The following is a 21,696-nucleotide window of genomic DNA, read 5'->3' on the forward strand; positions in this document are numbered from 1 at the left end:
TTCCTCGACCATCATATTCAACTATCATCTATCTTCTTATTTATATGATGTCTCATTAACAGGTTTTACAAGTCAGATATGAAAAAAAACTTATAGACACAGTTCCAATAATTAAAACCAAAAGCAAGATTTAAGCAGTCACTAAAAATTACCTTTCTTATTTTGTAAATTTACTGTAGCATTTTTATTAATTTAGTGGCAGTACAGACCTAGTGGAGTTTTACTGAACCCTTATAAATATTTTCATCGACAATTAAGGGTGCATTCACACTAAGTAAAACAGGCAGAAATTCTGAGCAGGAACCCTGCCGTCGACTCCACTTGGAATCCCACCTGTCTCAGTATCTCAATGTAATCTTTTTGCACCTCCGCTCTCTGCTCAAAGAATTGACATGTCAATTCTTTGAGTAGAGAGCGTCAGAGAGCAAAGGCGACTTATACATAATATTGAGACACTGTAGGTAAATGTTTTGTTGGTAAAGAACCACCATTTCATTCAAAATTTTATATTCTGTCAGAACAAAACTATTTTTCTGATACAGCACTCCAAATCTTCTTTATGGGTAGCTAGACATGTACCAGATCTGCAGCTGATTTCACGCTGCGATTTGCCGCGAAATCCGCTGCGGATCCGGGTGTAGTGAAGTTCTATGGGGTCTCACACCCACAGCTGAATTTTCATTCTGTTGCAGATATGGGACCCGGCCCCTTTAACCCCCGGCAGCTCCGGCCCGAAGCATACATTACCTGCTTGGCGCCGTGGCTGTGTGAGGCTCCCAGCTCCCCTCGCTCTTAATCAGCCAATCAGTGCTGCTGTGCACTGATTGACTGATGAGAAACGTGGGGAGGCGGGAGGCTCACACAGCCGCGGCTCTGGGACAGGGGCAGCTGCGGCGGGGCAGTGATTGGCTGACCGCCGGGAGTTGCTGGGAGGCCCCGAAGGAAGCAGGAGCCTGGACCAGGTGACGTATGCTCCGGGCCGGGGCTGCGGGGGTTAAAGGGGCTGGGTTACAAATCCGCTGCGGAATGAAAGTTTTGCTGCGTATATGTAACCCCATAGACCTTCACAGTATCAGGATCCGCAGCGGATTTTGCTGCAAACTCGTAGCGTGAAATCCGCTGCGGATCCGGTACGTGTGAAGGCACCCTATAGGTATTTGTAGAGAGTACCTAAAACTGGTATTTAATATATCAGTCTTAAGGCACTACTGTCATTTCTAACTTTTGACATGTCATACGTTATTGATCACACAGGGTTTTAATGCGCTGCAACAGCCAGCCACAGATTTGACTCTTTTGCTTCAAAGACTATAATGAAGTGGATGAGTTGGGTCTGTTTGACAGCCAGGGAAAGAGTGGTACAAGGCTCCCAAAATATTAAGAAGTGCACATGTATTAGTAACTTGTTTAAATTTTGGGCTGTCCTAATAAATTAGATTTGTGCTGTAATTTATGCTATTTGCTTCCCAAAGTAATAATAAATAACCCTACCTGCATTATAAAATTCTGGCTGTGCTGGGCATAAGTGAGTTTTCACAAAATTGTAGCAAACTTGGGCAAAAATTTACAACAGTTCTAAACGGTTTGGTTTGATAAATCGGTCAAGCCAATTTGACTTTAAATTCTTGTTTTTGATAGAATAACTCAAGGAGAATTGTGGGAATAGGTAAAAATCCATAGAGGGCATGGCGTGGTGAAAACATAATAATGAAGTTATACTTACCCATTCCAGTGCCCCCACAGTGCAGCGTCACCACTCATGATCACCTGCTGGTCTCTTGTATCACCATCCATTACAACCCGGCTCAGGAATGCCCTGTCAATCAGTGACTGAAGCGGGGCCTGGGAGATTCAAGGAGGGTGACAGTAAGCTGGTGATGCTATGGCTGCAGGGGGAAAAGGGATGGGTAAGTATTGCTTCATTATTATTCTCTCACCCCTAACCTCCCTGAATTTTAACCTTTGCCTGGAGTACTCCTTTAGGTGGTGTGGAAGAGAAAAAGTTGCAAAATCTTTGTAAAAATTGCCATTTGCTCAAACAATTTTGATCAATGTACAAAAAGACCTGTGTAAATGCACTGCTAAATTCCCTTCAAAGTTTGTGTTTATCCTGATGTTTGTTTTACAGGAACATTTTATTGTATCACCATGATAGCAGTCCATATTGGTAACTAATTGATTTTTACTTCCAGATATTCTTCATTTTTCTTTAGACGCAAGGACATATATGTTATCCAGTAAGTCAGTAACATTGTGTGCATCTCTATCCACGGTGTCAAATGATCTTGTATTTCCATCATGCATTTTCGAGGGAAAGCTTAGATGGAAATACTAGACTTTAGATAGTATATGGTTAACAAACAACAATGTAAGCGTTACAGCTCTTTCATACTTAACATCAAAATAAACTATTATTCCTATCCAACCCATTATATATTGTTACAATTGTTATACATATTAACTATAGCTATAGGATAGTGATCATTAACCATATACTATGCAGCAGATGACATTCCTGTGTTAACACTTTAGGTTAACTTATAGACTAATTGTATTAAGGTCCATTACATGTTAGAATTAGACCATGGGTCTCCAAACTGCGGCCATCATGCCCGGATAGCTAAAGCTTTGGATTTGGCTGTCCAGGCATGATGGGAAATGTAATATTACAACAGCTGGAGGGCCGCAGTTTGGAGACCCATAAATCAATTAAAAGAAAAGTAATCTTCTTGATCATCTGACTGTTCATAATATTTACACAAACCAATTATTATTCTTTTATCATGTCAATGGGCCTTACTTCAACAATAGTGTCTCAATATCTACCATTACAATAAATACTCACTGAGTACAAAGTAAGATTTATTTATTTTTATAAAATTTTTTAAAGAAATAATTAAGTGATTTTAGAAGAAAAAAAAGTACTTCTCGTTCTTCCTCTCGGCCATCAGGCCATGGCTGAGAGGAAGCGCAAGTTGTAAACGTGAAACAGACCTATTTTTTCTGTCACATTAATGGATTAAAAGTTTTGACTGCAATCAATTCCTGGTAAGTGCCGCATCTCATTCTGACATGTTGGATTCGTATGGAACACTTTATATGCTGAGCACCATCAGGCTTCAGAACTGAGCTCCCTGCATTAGTGTTTTTTTTTTTTTTTTAATGGCACAACCCCTTTAAGTTCTTCTCTTCACTTGTCCTTTATGCTCTACCATGCCTCATTCCCTGTGAAAAAAAGTCTGATAAAAAGCATACAGATGTAGCAAGCAAAAACTTCCCATTTGGCAAGTGCTTTCATCTGTAGGGCATTGTATGTCTTTTGTCCCAGAGGATCGCAACTTAATGCTCTTTAAGCAGTGTGTTTTTGACGGATGTATATTGCCCACTAATTTGAGAACAGAAACTTGTGGTTTAATAGATACACATGTAACAGGTACTACTTTGCAACTGGCACCTGTAATCTATATTTTTGTCTGCAGGTTTAATTAAAAATGTTACTTACTTTTGTCTAACAGCATATTTTTCTAAACTCATACTGTATTTTGTAAATTGTTAGATTTTTTTAAAGTGCACCTGCCACTAATAAAGACTTTTGATATGTCCAAGACGGCAGCATAGACTGGCATTGGAAATCCAACCAGGTCATTTGACACAGAGCCGAGAGTAAACACACAAAGTTCATAATTCTCCCTATTTTCCTGATTGGTTCTTGGGGATTGTGCTAATATGATTCCCTGCTGCACAGTATAGATCTCCTGTGCAGCTATCAGCTGTGTCTGTGGAAGTAGCTTCACAGCAGGAAAAAATATTGCAACACAAGGACAGGAAAAGGGCGGCAACTAGTTATCTGGGCAGGGAGATACCTGTGACTCGTCACAGCTCTCTTCCTGTCACTATTGTGCTAATTTGGTTCCCTTTAGGTTCATGTCAGATAATCCCCTGCCCAGACAACCCTGACAAAATAATTGGCCCCAAAGATCCAGCAGGAGAAATCTTGGAGTGATTAGTTCAGTAGGGTAAAAAATTATTTTTCCATAAGGCTTAGGCCGGGTTCACACAAAGTAACACACCGGCTGTTCTGTGACCCGGCCGGTGTCAGTGAAGTTTATCCTGGCCGGTATTGCAGTTACAGCTGGGATAACCTTTAATTCTATTGAATTGAGATGCGGGTGCATCTGTATTTTCACAGCAACTAGTCCTTACAGGGAGTTTTGTCTCTAGTAAAAGGTAGGACAAAACACAGAAAGTGGGGGCAAGTCATAGCACATGGTATGTTCTGGAGAGAGAGCCTGGGCTGTGTAACTGCAAGCTGGGCCACTCTGCTTGTTCCAGAAGATCCTCACTATTCTTAAAAGTTAAATTGAGGCTTCCCTCCCATCTTTGACCTATCACAAAGTTACGGGCAGCTGTCACTTGTGTAAATGCCAGTGGAACTACTTCTGTATGTCCACAAAAGTAGCAGCAGCAGTTCAGTGCTTAGTGTAATCCAGGGGCGTAACTAATGTCTATATATTCTCAAGACATTACTAATAATACAAGTATATAGGATATATTATCACCATACATATTACCGCCATACTGTTACTGACCAAATCCTGTATACTGAGACCAATATTGCCAATAATACCAGTATACAAGCGGGAAATATTACCACCACACCACCACCACCATCACCACCATATTGTTACTGACCAAATCCAGTATACTAAATCCAATAAAACACAGTACCAGATAACAAGCAACAAATAACACCACTACACATTGATTAACACCATCGCTGCTACTGAATAAAATCCTCTGTACACATATCACAATCACCTCATACAGTTATACAGAGGTAGCCCCAGCTCTACACAGGTTCTGTACATCATATACGTTACAGTGCAGATATATTAAGTGACTCACAGAGGACGTCTTTTCTTATTAGAGTTCTTTCCTTTTCATCTTCTTCTTTTTCTGCCCTGGGCCGTTATCCACAACCACAAATCCACAGAATCTGCCAGACAGACACATTAGGCTCCTCATTCCTCACCATCCTCATCTCTCTACAAACTGCACATCTGTATTGGCCCCTTTACACCCTCAGATAGGTAGGCTGACTCCCCCCCCTATGTGATTCCCCCTATGTGTGGTCCAATATAGTACATGCCCTATTGCATATACCCCCCTATAGTCCCTCTAATAGATTTCCCCCAATGTTTCCCCCTTATAGATGCCCCCCCTGTGTTGTCTCCCTTATAGATTCCCCCATGTATCCCCCTTATAGATGGCCTCCCATGTATCCCCCTTATAATTACCCCCTGTTATCCCCCTTATAGATGCCCCCCATGTATCCCCTTTATAGATGGTCCCTATGTTATCCCCCTTATAGATGCCCCCCCATGTATCCCCCTATTAGATGGCCCCATGTATCCCCCTTATAATTAACCCCTGTTATCCCCCTTATAGATGGCCCCCGTGTTATCTCCCTTATAGATGCCCCTCATGTATCCCCCTTATAGATGCCCCCCATGTATCCCCCTTATAGATGGTCCCCCAATGTTTCCCCCTTATAGATGGCCCCCATGTATCCCCCTTATAGATGGCCCCCATGTATCCCCCTTATAGATGGACCCCCATGTATCCCCCTTATTGATACCCCCTGTATATTCCCCTTATAGATGGCCCCATGTATCCTCCCTATAGATGGCCCCCATCTATCCCCCTTATAATGGCCCCCAGTCTGTGCCAACCCCCCCCCCCAAAAAAAAACACTACTCACCTGACAACTCTCTCCCCCGCCGTGGCTCTTCTCTCCTGCAGGCTCGGTCTGGCTGTCAGATGAAGCGCGGCTAACTGACTCTGTCAGCACACGCACCAGTGAGCTCTGTGCGCCGGGGGTGTTATTTCTGGTACAGGGGACGCTTATTATAGATGCTCCCTGTGCCAGAAGTACCATCCCCAGTGCACACAGAGCTCACTGGTGTGTGTGCTGCCGGGGATGAGACCGGACAGACCCGGGAGCTGTGCATCAGACGGGGGCCCGTCCCAGCCTCCCTCTTGTGATCCCAAGCAAAACATGGGAGGGGGCAGTGCGATTTCAAGGGGAGGCTTTCCCCCTACTGTTGTCTCCAGTTCAGGTGCGGTTTCCAATTAAGCTCCATTTACTTCAATGGAACTGAGTTTCAAAACCACACCTAAACAGTAGGGGGGAAGTGGCCATGTTTTTGTAGCACTGGATAACCCCTTTTAAGCTCATTTCCTCTACCTCCATCCTTTCCTATCCCAGAGAAGACTTGAATTGACAAATCTCTTTTTTTCAACCATACAATTAAATTATAAACAGTAGCTTTAAAATGTATACAGATTGTGATATCTACTATCTTTTTAATCATATTATGTTTCTAGTGTCTTTTAGTATATAATTTCTATTCTATTTTCATATTTCACTTGAGTTTTATCAGTTCATATCTTTTGCTACATTGTCCCAGAGATCTCCATACTTTCAATGTCAAAACAACAGCCATGAAACATCTTCCAGCAGATTTTGTTTAGCAAAACCCCAGCTTTCAGGATGTACAGGTCATTCTACCATTTCAACAATGTTTAAAAATAAGGAAATGTACAGAGAGCTAACAAGATGATTGTTTATGCTTGGAAAACTGGATTTCACCATTGTTTCTATGTTGCTCCCAAACCGTAATTTAATCCTTCAGGTCAATGTCAAGCTTCATTTCATTTAAACATGTAAAAGTTAGATAAAGATTGTAGAGCACATGATTTGATATATATTAATAATGGTATTACAATAGGTTACACACCAGAATATAAATATTACAGCAACATAGTTTTCACAAATGTCCCAGTACATTAAATTGCTAAAAACAGACATGTTATTATAATTATTATTGACCCAGCTATTTTTTTTGGTCCAGTTTTTTTACAGGAGCCATAAATGAACACAGTTTTACTGTATTTTACTTTTACTGAAAGAACAAGACAGTATTTAACTGCATTGCGACTACATCAGAAATAAGCCATATTTACAGTAATAAATGTATATGCTAAATGTGATTTTACAGGGATTCTTTACAGGCATTTTTACAGGGATATCACTGTTGCGCTATGGTTAAAATATTTTACCTCCCAAAAATATATTTTGTGCCCTACTGCCCCGCCAACATGACAACAGAAATAGATGTAAAATATATATCAACTGGTGCCAGAAAGTTATACAGATTTGTTAATTATCTTTGTTCAAATTTTGCCTTCTATCACTTACCTGGTGCTTTATGTCCTGGTGGAAGTCATGTAGTTCTTTCCAATTTGCACAGTGTTCCCTGCTGCCCCCTCATTCTGTATCAGGAAGTGTTCAGAGAATGAGAGGTTTGTCTGAAGATTTGCTCCTGGACAGAGGTCGTACCAGGAAGCACTGTGATTGGAAAGAACGACAAAAGATCCTCATACCACAGTTGTAAGTACTTAAAGGTTTTAATATTTTAAATAAAGGTAACTTAATAATCTATATATCTGGCACCAGTTGATTTGAATACATATATTTCTTCTGTGTACCCCTTTGGTGTTTGGTGTATATTTTTTAGTCTTGCTCATCTAGGTACAGTCACATGTGCTTACATGATTTCCCCTGAAGCCAATGTCACCGAGCATGCTTTACAACTGGAATTAATGTTGATAGGTAGACAACAAGAAGCTGAGAACTACTTGATTGGCTTCTAAAGATTTTTAATAAATTTTTTTTTAGAACCTACAAAGTAAAATGTTGGTTTGTATTTTTGGGTCCATATTAGGAAGTCCCAGTCTGACTGTGGTCTAATGACCAAACTGAAGGCATCACAGATACAGTACCTAATAAGTTTTCAGTTCTAGTCATTAGACCTGTAACAAAATCCCCCCCTATTACGCCCAGCTGAAACTTAGCATGGTCCAATAATACAAGAAAAAAATCACAAAAAACGCTTCAACCCAAAAACAATGCCAGAATATAAATGTGAACCTACCCCTATGCAATACTTGGAGTTCGTGCCATGCCGCTGATGTCCAGGGACTTACTTGAGTAATTGCAATAAATGAAAGGAAAGGGATCCACGGAAAGTCCAATTCCATAAAAACTATATCCTTTATAAGAAAAACACAGATAAAATCAGTCCATAGATATAAGGTGCATTATGTTTCGATGTCTCACTTGTCTTAATCACTGCATAAAGATCCATTAAAAACATTAAGTGAAACGTGAAACGCTGAGATTTATTAAGCCTCACTGGTGTTTGCAACAGATAAGCGAGAAGGCATTTTCCTTCAAGTTGTGATAATGTAATTTTTTATGGGGAAAATTCCCATCCTGGCTCATGGACAGCCCGCTTAGCCAATCAGTGACTGGAGTGGTGTCCCGCCCCAGTCACTGCCTGGCTGAGCGGCCAGTCCATCAGACGGGTCCTGATGTTGGCAGGCCGGAGATCCGCAGGATGTCCCAGAGCGGCGATTCAGTGCTGAAGAAGCACAGGGAGAGGTAAGTTAGTATGATTTATTATCCCCCCCCCCATGCCATTGCAATATAAAAAGAAACACAGAAGGCCGGACTTCTCCTATAAGTTCTTGGTTCTTGTTTACTTTAACAAGCTTGAACAAGCTCCCAGATTTATTTTCCTTTAGCTCTCCCATTCAATTTCAGGTGAAATTTTGTATAAATTAGTGTGTACCCTGATAATTTAGGCACTGCAGCTTGTCAAAGTGCCTTACACTATATCCATACTGTACATATTACAATTGACTCACTAGTACCATTCATTGTTCCCTTTTACACATAGTAACATGCAGCCAATGATGTCATAAGCACTTAGATATTTGACCTGAGTCTATGGAAAAAGTATACAATAAACTCCCCAAGACACCGGATTTTAGTGTGATACTAATATGTATAAGGTAATTCCCTTTTAAGTTCATGTACCGCCACTCTCCGTTTAGAAATCAATTTCTGCTTTATATGACACTGTGACATTAATCTTTTGGCAACAGAAATGTATGGTTTTTCAGTGTATGTCTGAATTGTAATATGAGCAAAATGAGACCTTTTCTAGACTTAAAACCCAGACATGAAACTGTACACCATATAAAGGATATCCACAGTTTAAAAAAAAAAATCTGATTTTTTTTATATATTAATAAAAAAAAAGACTGATACACTTAAAGTTCTCAAAATGTAGTTTTTGGCCACATGAATCCATAAATTAGATTTTTATGGTTGACGTGAAAATAAGCATTCTTACTGCAGACACATTTGTTAGTCTACATGCACAGAGGTAAAGGTTACTTAGGCAGGGTGTAGGATGTCATACTATATCTGGAAAGAAAGGAAAGAAATAAAGACAGCAATATGTTCTTAGTTGTCAGAGATATTTGTAATGTATGAAATTGCTTAACTCCACGCTGTCCAGCTTTTATCTAAGGTGGACAAGATATAGTGGTAAAATACATGTGTTTGATTCAATAAAGTAATGTCTTACAGGAGAGAATGCAGATTTCTTGAGCAGATTTGGGGTCAGGGAACATGAATAGTTGAATAGGTTTCACATAAGGTGAATGTGAAAAAGCTGAACATGGCTATGGACATTAGGTAACAGTTTAAGGTCATTTAGCTGGCACTTAGTACTCTCAACTAGAAATGAGCGAACCGTGCTGCCCGAGCCCAGATTTGTTCAAACCTTTGCAAAAAGTTTGGTTCGCTACCAAACCAAACCTTTTGCAAAGTTCAGGCATAAAAAAGTTATTCTCACCTGTCTACGCTCCCCCGGTGTCTTCTTGTGGCTTTCCAGTCCCGTTGGCTTCTCTGGTCAGGGCCCTCTGATCCTGACTGGGATGAAACAGCTCCGCAGCCTGTGATTGGTTGAGCGGGCTGTCACTTGTTTTTAGAGTGACAGCCCCCTCAGTCAATCACAGCAGCAGTTCTGTCCTGTCCCAGTCAGCCTATGATGGGCTGAGCGGGCTGTCACTCCTGCAACAAGAGTGACAGCCTGCTCAGCTAATCAGGGGCCGTAGTTCAGTCCCATGCCAGTCAGCCTGTGATTGGCTAAGTGGGCCTTCACCAGAGAAGGCACAAATTCAAACTTTACATTAAGGTTCTTTGGCGAACCTGCTGAATCGAAGTTAGCTCATCTCTGCTCTCAACCTATCCGCATAAAATTAATGTTGCCCATAATAAATCTTATGGAGAAAGAAGACGGAACAATACCTCTAGTACTACTTTTCGTGGTAAAATTGTGCAATTTTTTTCAAACTTTAATTTTTAAATTTAAAGATGAAGAACAACATAATATGAAAATTGTGCTAATTTATGGCTCCTACAAAAACAATTGGACCAAAATCAAGCAACCTTAAAAGTAAAAAATGATACTTGATGCACTCTCAGGTGCTAAATGCAATGTATTTGAAGCTACTTGTAACTTTACAGAAAAAAAAAATTAATTTGTCTTGCACCCATAGACTTTAAAACACACTGATCAGCAAGGACTGATCCAGTGATCATTTGGGTAGCTGTTCACCAACAATTATTGGCCTGTCTAAAGGGTCTTTTTAACTGCCCAATCAACTTGTGCACAGTTGTAGACCTATATACAGCTGATCAGCACTGCCATGGGGCATGTATTTTCCCATGTAAAAGGACATTTAGGACATGCAAATCAACACCATATGGCTATGTTCACACAACGTTTTTCAGCTCTGTTTATGATACGTCATTTAGCTGTCTGGCCTTCCCTCAATGACGGATGTTGGTATATTATTCTAGTTTAGGAGGACTAATTGGCCTTTGGGTGTGGCTTAATTGAAAAGTCCATTGAGTTTAATAGTAAAAACAGAAAAAGAATGGTGACAAAAGAAAAACTGTGTGTGAACAACTAATAAAAAACGTCTGCTGTTTGCAAAAGATGTCCGGAAATAATGATCATGGTCGACGTGGTTGACGTGGTAAAAACGCTCGTTATTCAATGCATTGTGTGCATTGGACGTCCGTCTTCCTATTGACTTCAATGCATTGGCATTGCAGTCAGTTAAATCACAGCAAAAATTGAAGCTTTTTTAAATATCAAAATCGGCAACCTTTTCTCAATTTTTTGATGTTGTGTGAACATGGCCTATTCAGCATGGAAAAATTTTAAAGAATACTTGAATAGTGCAGCTCTTATAATTAAAAAAAAAAATAGAGAATGATCGGGTTAGAGAACTTTCTTGATAATAAAGTCTTCCAGCCTCAGCAAACAGAACAGGGAAAGAGACACATAGTAGCCTGACCGACAATAACTTTTCACATATCTCTATGATATGTTAAAACTTTTTACTTGTGACAGGGACATTATAAGCAATGTGTAAAATAACAGGGTAACTCAGAGTGAAATAAAATTGGAATGTATAATGTTAGCTAACAGACTTGTAGCGAAGCTGTGACCAGGTGGCATCACCACCCTTTCTGTTAAGTAAAAGGTTGTAGTGACTGGCAATCCATTTGTAATTGTTGGGTGTCTGTACACAAAGAATAGGGATCACACTGTGATGTCATAACCCTAGCTAGAGTTCATTGGGTCTATCACAATCTTTTTGAGTCAATTTCAAAATAAATTGTAATAAAAATTTTCTAGTTCCTATAGGAACAGTACATTTGAAACCAGTATGAGCAAAACATGACAATATTTAAAGAGGTTGCCGACTTTAGTTTGTGTATCCCACTGTGTGTACTCCTAGCTGTGTGTACTCCAGCTCTTATTGCTCTATAGGTTCTAAACAGGAAGTGTTCAATTTTTTTGCTGTACCATCAAATTGACTCTGTATCCACCAACACAACCCCCCAAACCGCTGGTACCATCCATTTGATGAGAGTAAGTCCTTCCTGGTTGTGTCTTTTAAAATATGCCCGGTGCCGTGGTTAGGGTAAAAAATGATCTTTTTATCTGAAGCGCTGTGTCATACTGGCGTGCCCTACAATGTCTGTGCCCCAGGTCTGCAATGCCTCTCCTTTCTTCCTCCCCGCCCTCCTCATCACTAGGAACAACCCCAGGCAAGATTTCTCCTATTCAAGGCTTGTCTAAACGGTCCTGCTTTGGATTGTTAAGGAACATGTGTTCTTTTTAGATAAGTAATGAATAGGAGACATCCTGCCTAGGGGCATTCATAATTATGAGGAGGGAGGGGAGAAAGAAAGGAGTCACAGGCCTAGGGACACAGACACTCTAGTCCATTCCTCATTGACTTGGCTGCTGCAGATTATAAGATAATTTTTTACCCTTACTAAAGCACAGGGCACATTTTAAATGACATGACTGGGAAGGACTTACTCTTATTCAACAGATGGTACTAGCGGTTTGGAGGATCGGGTTGGTGGATAAATTACCGCTTTAAGCTCTAATTGAAACTGTGGACTGTTTTGGTAGTACAAAAACATCCTGGATCATGTAGACTGAGAGAGAAGAGAGATGCATCAAATTTATTAAGAGGCTTGTGCCTCCTACTCCAGCCTTCTTTAACTTTGACATTTGAACTGCCAAACTTAATAAATTCTGCTTGTGTATTAACTCAAAATTATTAGCATGTTAGGATTAGGATTCAATACCTCCTTTAAGGTATTTGCCTTAGAGGGGCATTTAATACCCAAATAACACTAGGATCATGCCGAGGAATGCACAGTATTCAGCTGTTGTTGCTGTTTATTGGGATGTTTTACATAAACACTACTAGAAACGTTGTCATTATTTTGACTAATTGCTTTAACCTACAACCTAAACATATTTTATAGTATTTAAAAAAGTCAAAATATGGAATAAGTGTGGCATGCATTTTTGTGTGTTTATATGTTTGTAATGCAATTTTTTTAAATTTTCAAATAGTGAAATAGTGAAAAATGGTAAAAAAAAAAATCAACCAAGTGTACCGAAAAATTGTTTGCACATATTTTAATATGATCTCTGTTGCAGGTTACTTAGTTATAGGAAATCACTCAAGTAAGTTAACGAAAGTTGTGATTTTTTTTTTCTTCTGAGCCTGCAGATTTAATAGTGTGATGAAAGTTAATGTATGGTGCTTTTTCATGCATTTACAAGGACAACCTGCATATAAATCATAAAAGCATGACTAATTGCATGGTAACTGGAGAAATGCTTTGTCTCTCTAGGGTGAAACTTGCATGTGTGTATTTTAGCTTGAACAGACTTAAAAACCTTGTGATTGTGAGAATAAAATCATTGCTCAAGCAGTGGGTGAAGAGTCCCGAATAACATGATGGTGTACTTTCTAAATAGTACTATATAGGACAGAGTGAATCAGGGCTTGATCATTTGAATAAATCTTTGCAGAGAGTTACTGTATGTGTAATATAATCTTGTGCTTTCTTCCTAGGCCTGTGAGCAAGAAGGGCTTTCTGCAGCACATTGAGGAGCTGTGTGCCAATAACAACCTAAAATTTCAAGAAGAATTTTCGGTATGTTCCTAACAGTTGTCACAACATCACAAGCTCTCCAGTAATTGTCATGTGTCACATTTCATGTCCATTTTAAGCATGTCAGACCAAGAAAAACTGTGGCCTTGATAATGAATACCCAATTACCCGAGTAATTGTTTATACAGTAATGCTACACTGAGTTGGGTTTTACATGCTAAATTACCCTGTAAAATAAATTACTCAAACTTAGTAAAAAAAATTATATTAATTGAATGGTGTATTATGTAAGAAAACTTGAAAGCTTACTACACAGTTTCTACACTTTTTGTTTGTGGTGTGATAGCATATTGCTAAGATATGCCATCGCTTTATGATAGGTGGTGTTCAAACCTCTAAAGGTCCCCACGCTTTATACTTTAGTCGGCCGTACGAACCGCTCGTGGCAGGTTCGGATGTCAGTGTAAGGCGTATGGGGATTTCCTGACAGATGATGTTGTGGAAATAGGGGTCAAGCATGATGGAAAATCACAGCCCAACCACTTTGTTCTTGGAAAAATAAGCTGCTCTCTGGTTGTGGCTTACCCCAAGCCTATGGCCAATGTTTCTGTGTACGGGGTGAATGTGAACAAAAAAAGAACAAAAAACGAATGGCCGGATGAACGTTCGGCCATCAGTTATCAGGTATAAGACCCCACTGATCATAATAACGAAAGGTTTTTCAACGTTTCCCTGTACAGCTTTTATAGCCAAGAGTTTGCCTGTACAGGAAAAACTTAGAAGGTAAAACTTAGAAGTGTCAAATCACTGTTCTGGCTCCTTCATGCCCAGGACTAGTGGTGATCTCCACCAATCGTAAACTAATGCCATATCCAACAAGGGATATGCCATCCATTTAGAAGATGAAAATACCGTTTAAGGCTATGTTCACGCAACATATTTTGTGAATTAATCCTGGCCGTTGTTGCAATTTGCAACAACTGCCATGATTAATAAAAAAAAAAAAACTTTCTATGGAAAATGAATGAGATCCCAGACTGAGTGTATACACATAGTATATGCTCCGGCTGGGATCCCTAGCAGGCACAGTGAAAACTGACATGTCAGTTTTGTGCGGCCGCTATTCAATGAATAGCACAAGCCTGACAGATCACACAATGGAGAGAGCGGCTCCGGCCGCACTCTCCATTGTGTTCAATGGTGAGTTGGTATGCGGGCACACATGCATCCCAATTCAATAGAATTGAAGTCTATCCTGGCCAGTACTGCAGTACCGGCCAGGATAAACTTCACTGACACCGGCCCTTCTGTGACTCGGCTGGGTCACAGAACGGCCTGTGTCTTACATAGCGTGAACCCCGCCTAAGGGTGCATAAGGTGCCAGATTGTTGTACCAGTTTAGTTCCACATAAACCCCATGTAATTACATGTTGACAATTTGCCCCAATGGCAGCTGCTAAAAGTAAAAAATAAGAAGTTTGCAAAATGAGGATTTTAGGTGCAGGTTAATGTCATGTAATTTGAACTGAAATTGATAAATAGAAACATTGGCAAATACTATAGGAATCACCGCTCACTGATACAGTATTTGTGTCAGGCAGCCTCCCCTTCCCCCCTCCCTAAGTACTGGATATAAGAATATACAGTACAAAGACGGATGGAATCCTTTTTTGTATAGTACTATGCAGTGGTGCTTAAAAAACCTTGAAGTTCCTGACCAAAATGGTGGCTGCAGATGGAGCCGTGTTGCCCTTTACTACTGTGGTGTCGCACCACGGGTGTTAATAGTAGATACACCCTTTGCAAAAGCCTGTACTTAAGGGGTTATTGTTGTTTGTGACTTGTGTACCAATGAGAGCTCTTTCTTCTTCTCAACCTATCTCTTTTCTCCTTTCTTCTCTTACACTTTCTTCTCACCCACTGACAGCAGATATAACATACCCTGTAGGAGGTAGTCACATGGGGAGAGGAAGCGTTAGTGTGTTCTTATCACGTTGCTGAGCAGAGAGGACAAGTCCAGTGTAGTCTAGTCTACAGACACACATGGGAAGCATGGACACTCGTTTCTTGAAAGCAACTCTTCTACACACTATGCAGTGTTAAACACTCTCAGAGAGGACAAGTCAGGTATTATCCTAGCCCACGCCGTGAACAAGTCTAAAGGTGGAGGAAGGTATCCTACAATAGAGGAACTGATCCGGATAGAGCAAAGTTGCTAGAATCCTGCGTACCCTATCTCGCAGCGCGGGTGAAACCAGAAAACTCTGACCACTCTGCTCAACCCAGGTAACAAGGTCTGGGGCTTGTGTCACCCTCTAGGACGACACTGGTGGGCAATAGGTGCAAAGACCAAAGAGTCCAAACACGAGCACAAGTATTCTATCTACTCTCACATATTTTACTTATTCTATTTCTAAAGTTCCGACAGAACACAGTACTACATTGGGTTGGGACCCTCTTGAAATCCTCCTCTTTACTTCTCTGAACTTTCTCTACTTCTCCACACACAACCAAGTCAGCACAGCTATTCTACCTCTCAAGCTCTCAGTACAAGTCTTGTCAGTCAAGAAGTCAGAAGTCTATTGTATACTACTGTATCAAGTATTCCTGCAGTTTATTTATTGTAACAGAACTCAGTGATTCTTATACAAGCACCTACACTGTAACCACACCTCCCTTGGGTTATCTCCCCTTTCTGTGGGTGGCAGTACCGATAGTCTGGGTGGGTCACCACTACACTCCGGACCACCGAGATAAGCGCCCAAGGGCCCCCTCACAACCTGGCAGGTCACCGACCACAGGGAAAAGGGTATAGCCAGCCTCTCTGAAATAAAAGCAGGTGTGCCACCATACCTGTGTGCCCAACCGGCACTGGCATCACAATAGCCTAACATCTGAGTTATTCCCCAACCAACCACTACTGTAGTGGACTCACACTTCACCATCTAGCAAGTGACCAGTCGAGCCTCACAGCGTGGCTGCACCACACTACTCCCTATGAACAGAAGTTGAGTAATATAGAATAAATCTAAACATTTAGTTTTGCAGTGGAAGAGAATTCATGGTTTGTTTTTAATGCAATTAGATCAAAAAATTTATAACATTGCATCATTTGGTAAATTACTAAACCCTGTAAATATCTGCTCGGCTTTTTATTGACTGACATAATTGTTTTGGTTATTCGGGAGTTTTTAAGCACTAAAATTACTCAGTTTATGCTCATACACCTGCAAATAAAACAATATGTTAATATTAGTAAATAACTCTATATTCTTTTTTCTTTTTACGTGTTTCTTGAAGGAGCTCCCAAAGTTTCTTGAAGATCTTGCAGTATCAGATGCTGATCTGCCATGGAATAGGTCCAAAAATCGCTTTACGAACATCAAGCCATGTATGTATCATTTAACTTTATCGATATATTTATATATATAATATCATATTATTTAAAGGGGTTATCCAGTGCTTCAAAAACATGGCCACTTTCTTCCAGAGACCGCACCACTCTTAATTCAATGGAACTAAAGGCCCTATTCCACGGAACGATTAACGTTCATAAACACGCTCCAACAACCGTTCGTTAACGATCACTAAACGATTTTTTTTTTTTTAGCGAACGATAACACATAACACACATGGGAACGTGAACGATATATGTAGTGTAACGATTATTTTGCGGTCGTTACATGGTCGTTTAAAACGTTCGCGGGGGTAATCATGACCATACGACACACCTACTTTTTTTAAACCTTTTTACAAACGACTGAAAGATTTCTAATTTTACGAACCGATTAGACCAACAATTCTTTTTTTTGACATACTGAAAAACTATTTTGAACTACTCACCAACGATTTTGCAGTTGTCGTTTGCTCGTTTACAGCTATTCCATGGAACGATTATCGTTAACGAGCGTGAACGAGTTTATGAACGATAATCGTTCTGTGGAATAGGGGCTTAAGGTACAAAGCCACACCCAAACTGGAGACATGTGGGGGTCTGTCTCTGAAAGTAAGTGGCCATGTTTTTGCAGCGCTGGATAACCCCTTTAACTCTTACTGGTCATTATTTGCTTATCATTTATAAATATATGCAGTGGCACCACTAAACACAACAGCAACACAACAAATTTACATGACACTGTCTAGAGAATTTTTCACTACACATTTTCTTAGCAAATACAATCAGACTAATGCAAAGGGGCACTACTAGCCCCAGGTAAAGATCAGCAATGTTACAGCAGCCCCTAAGCAGACACATACAGTATATGTATCCCATCTCTGCAGCCACATACAGTACATGTATCCCCTGTGCAGCCACATACAATACATGTATCCCACCTGTGCAGCAACATACAGTATATGTATCCCATCTGTGCAGCCACATACAGTACATGTCTCCCACCTGTGCACCCACATACAGTATGTCTCCCACCTGTGCAGCCACATACAGTACATGTATCCCACCTGTGCAGCCACATACAGTTCGTCTCCCACCTGTGCAGCCACATACAGTACATGAATCCCACCTGTGCAGCCACATACAGTACATGTCTCCCACCTGTGCAGCCACATACAGTACATGTATCCCACCTGTGCAGTCACATATAGTACATGTTTCCCGCCTGTGCCCCAGCAGTAATTAAGGGCCCCTTTGTTTTATCCCCTATTAGTGCTGTTCTGTGCACTGTTATTTCTTTATTTATTCTTTTACTAAAATTGTCATCCATATCGTCTGCTCAGGAAAGTCTGCTGTACTGTACAGCATGTCCTGTCTGTTACTGTATTGTTGCGCCAAAAGGGAACACTTGTCAATAATGGTATAATGTTCTCTCCTGCACTAGGACATGCAGGGAAGGCTGTGTACTGTTCAGTGATGAGCAGAGGATATGGCTGCCAGTCTTCAGGGGGAAATCAGTTGCCACCTCTACTCAGCAAAGTCTACTTAACCGCACAGAGTCTTTATATAAGATACTATGTAATACAACTCCTAGCAAACTTTATGTAGTCACCATACTTATAGGATAATCAACCAGCTTTTTTGTTGTTGTTGCTTCATAGCAAATACTTAAACTACAGACATGAAACATAATAATGTTTGTTCAACAGCCAAATATTTTGGCCTTATGAAAGACACTTCAAACACCCCAAACATAGTATCATGTGTTTTCATAGATCCTGAAAGCACAGCCTTCTCTGATGATAAACAATATTCTACATCAAGCTGGTTTATAGCAAAAGTCCGGCCAGACCCATTTTATTTTTAGCAAGTGCTAGTGAGGGGGAGAATAAAAGAGAAATAAAGTGCTCTTACCTCCCCCACTGCAGCGCTGGTGGCTGCATACCGCCTCTCCGGTTCCTGAGTCCCTGGCCTCTTCCTAGTCTGAGAAAGCCTGGATTGTGACGTGTGAGGTCTGCTCAGCCAGTCAGAGGCCGAGGCAGAACCCCACTACGACCACTGACTGGCTGAGCACTTTATTTCTTTTATCCTCCACCTCCCCAGCACTTACTAAAAAAATGGGTTATGCTGGACTTCTCCTTTCAGATCAGTTTTAGCTGACAGATCAGTTTTGCAGAATGCAAGTAACCCCAAACCATAAATGACTGGGGAGATGCTCTCTTCAGACAGCTTTTTTTATTTGTTTTGTTAGAATGTCACTAGACAAAATTAGTAGAGTCGTCCTATTGGAAAATGCAGATTTGTGATTCTGCATTGAACATCATTTTCTTTATTTTCCAATTCTCTAAACTTTATGATCACTCTACCTTAGTACCTTAGTTTTCCTCTATATAAACACTAGTTCTGGTTTTCCTGGATATATATATATATATATATATATATATATATATATATATATCCCAGTTCAGTCAGCTAAATTTGTACATGTACACTGCATTGTGCAAAGTGTATTTCTTTTTGTGTCATTTACTGTTTTGGTGAAAATTAGTTAGTAAATCCCATAAAAATAGAAATGCATAGTAATTTACACCTTTCCTTTTTATGTTGTTTATATCAGAAATGTACCACCATTTTCATTAGTAAATTCATTGGGAAAACATTCATCTAAAACCAAACCTCAGAACATGAACATGTCAATAAATGTGTAACGTAAACAGTGTACATTGTTTGTAAATGGCTTGTTCCTGCCATGTGCCAACCTTTGGCACTCAAGAAGACAAAAATGTGGTGCATGAGGAATAGTTAATTCCTTCATTGAATCCTGTTTCTATCCATTTGTTTTTCCTTTGTTTCTTTGTGTGTATTTCTTTTTCTAGGCTTTTTTTGCCCTTACACAATAGGTGTCCCCTTTAGCTATTTTCACAGCAATGGTGCCTCCTTAGTGCCTGCCTCACAGTAGTAGTGTCCCCTTACTTGCCCTATATAGTGATAGTGCCCCTATACATTTAAAATGCTCCTTTTTAAAAAAATGCTCCTTTACTGCTGCACACAGTTAAATACCCCTTTGTATCTTCACATAGTAAAGGTTCCCCCAAAAATCAATATTTACCTATCCCCATTGCCATTATGAATAGACCAGCTCAGACTACAGACTAGGCTTCTTCAAACCCCTTGTTGCACTGTTAGCAAACCCCGCATTCCCAAGATACAGTTTTATGGCCATGAGGCTGGATTCACACTACGTATATTTGAGGCTGTATATTTGAGGCTGTATATTTGAGGCTGTATAGCAACCAAAACAAGGAGTGTTTTGAAAACACAGAAAGGATCTGTTAACATAATGTTGTAATTGAGTGGATGGCCGTCATTTAATGGCAAATATTTTAAAACAACGGCTGTTATATTGAAATAATGGCAGTTATTTACCGTTATATGGCGGCCATCCACTCAATTTCAACATTGTGTGAACAGAGCCTTTCTGTGTTTTCAATCCACTCCTGGTTTGGGTTGCTATGAGGACCTGACTTGAGGACCAAATACTGCCTGAAATGTACGTAGTGTGAACATAGCCTTAAAGTGCTTGCAGCTTAATTCAACTGTATCCATGTCTTAAGGTAGTTTTAAAGGGGTACGCCTTAGATAAAAATTGTTTTCAAATCATCCGGTGTCAGAGTTTTACAGAATTGTAATTTACTTAAAAAAAAAAAAACCTCCCACTACTTATCAGCTGCTGTATGTCTGCTGTAAGTGGTGTACTCTTTTCAGTCTCACATTGTACTCTCTGCTGCCACCTCTGTCCATGACAGGAACTGTAAAAAGCAATAGCAAATCCCCATAGAAAACCTCTCCTGTTATAACTAACGGAACCAGACAGGGGTGCCCCCTCTCCCCCCCCTTATCTTTGTAATGGCTATGGAGCCTCTAGCCCAGGCTATACACCTGAGCCCCTCTGTAAAAGGTGTCCAAATAGGTAACAAGTCTCATGTCATCACCTTATATGCAGATGACATTATTCTCTCCATAACAGACCCTAATGTCTCACTACCAGCAGTTATGCACCTAATTAGCGAATTTGGTAATATATCGTACTACCACCTAAACTCTTTGAAAACCCAAGTAATGCCGATAAATTTACCCATTCAAATTGTAACATCTTAAATCCTCCTATCCTTTTGATTGGACGCAAAATGGAATTACATATCTAGGCGTCACAATCCCACCATCCTTCCGATCCATATATGAAATGAACTTCATTCCCTTTTTAAACACCATAGAGAAAGAAGCCAACGCTCTTTCAAAACACGACATATCATGGATGGGAAGGATAGCGACATTCAAAATGTTTTTACTACCAAAATTCCTGTACCTATTCCAAACCCTCCCCATCACCATGGCCAAAACATTTTTCAACAAAGCCCAAAAAATAGTCTCTAAATTCATATGGGCTGGGAAAAAACCCTGTATAGCAGCCCACTTAATACTTAAGCATAGATATGTTGGGGGATTGGGGGTCCCAAATATTAAAGGTTATCATACAGCATCCATTCTATCTCAAATTAAGTGTTGGTGGCGCTCAGAAAAACAAATGCCATGGGAACAAATTGAAGAACTATCCATATCACCATGTTCATTGCAACATACACTCACCGGCCACTTTATTAGGTACACCATGCTAGTAATGGGTTGGACCCCCTTTTGCCTTCAGAACTGCCTCAATTCTTCGTGGCATAGATTCAACAAGGTGCTTGAAGCATTCCTCAAAGATTTTGGTCCATATTGACATGATGGCATCACACAGTTGCCGCAGATTTGTCGGCTGCACATCCATGATGTGAATCTCCCGTTCCACCACATCCAAAAGATGCTCTATTGGATTGAGATCTGG

General features: G+C 40.2%; 1 protein-coding gene across 3 annotated transcripts in view; it reads left to right on the top strand.

Moving 5' to 3' along the window:
- PTPRQ (protein tyrosine phosphatase receptor type Q) overlaps positions 1-21,696 on the top strand; it is a 284,668-nt gene that overhangs the window by 238,521 nt on the left and 24,451 nt on the right. For 2 of the 3 annotated variants that reach the window (XM_069973994.1, XM_069973987.1), the window contains 4 exons: positions 2,193-2,237; positions 12,957-12,983; positions 13,378-13,459; positions 16,718-16,808. In XM_069973994.1, the coding sequence (XP_069830095.1) occupies positions 2,193-2,237; positions 12,957-12,983; positions 13,378-13,459; positions 16,718-16,808 (245 nt within the window). The remainder of the gene's footprint in view (positions 1-2,192; positions 2,238-12,956; positions 12,984-13,377; positions 13,460-16,717; positions 16,809-21,696) is intronic. The other variant, XM_069973980.1, reaches the window with a different exon arrangement.

Source organism: Dendropsophus ebraccatus, chromosome 1 (assembly GCF_027789765.1).
Source record: "Dendropsophus ebraccatus isolate aDenEbr1 chromosome 1, aDenEbr1.pat, whole genome shotgun sequence".
Taxonomy (NCBI): domain Eukaryota; kingdom Metazoa; phylum Chordata; class Amphibia; order Anura; family Hylidae; genus Dendropsophus; species Dendropsophus ebraccatus.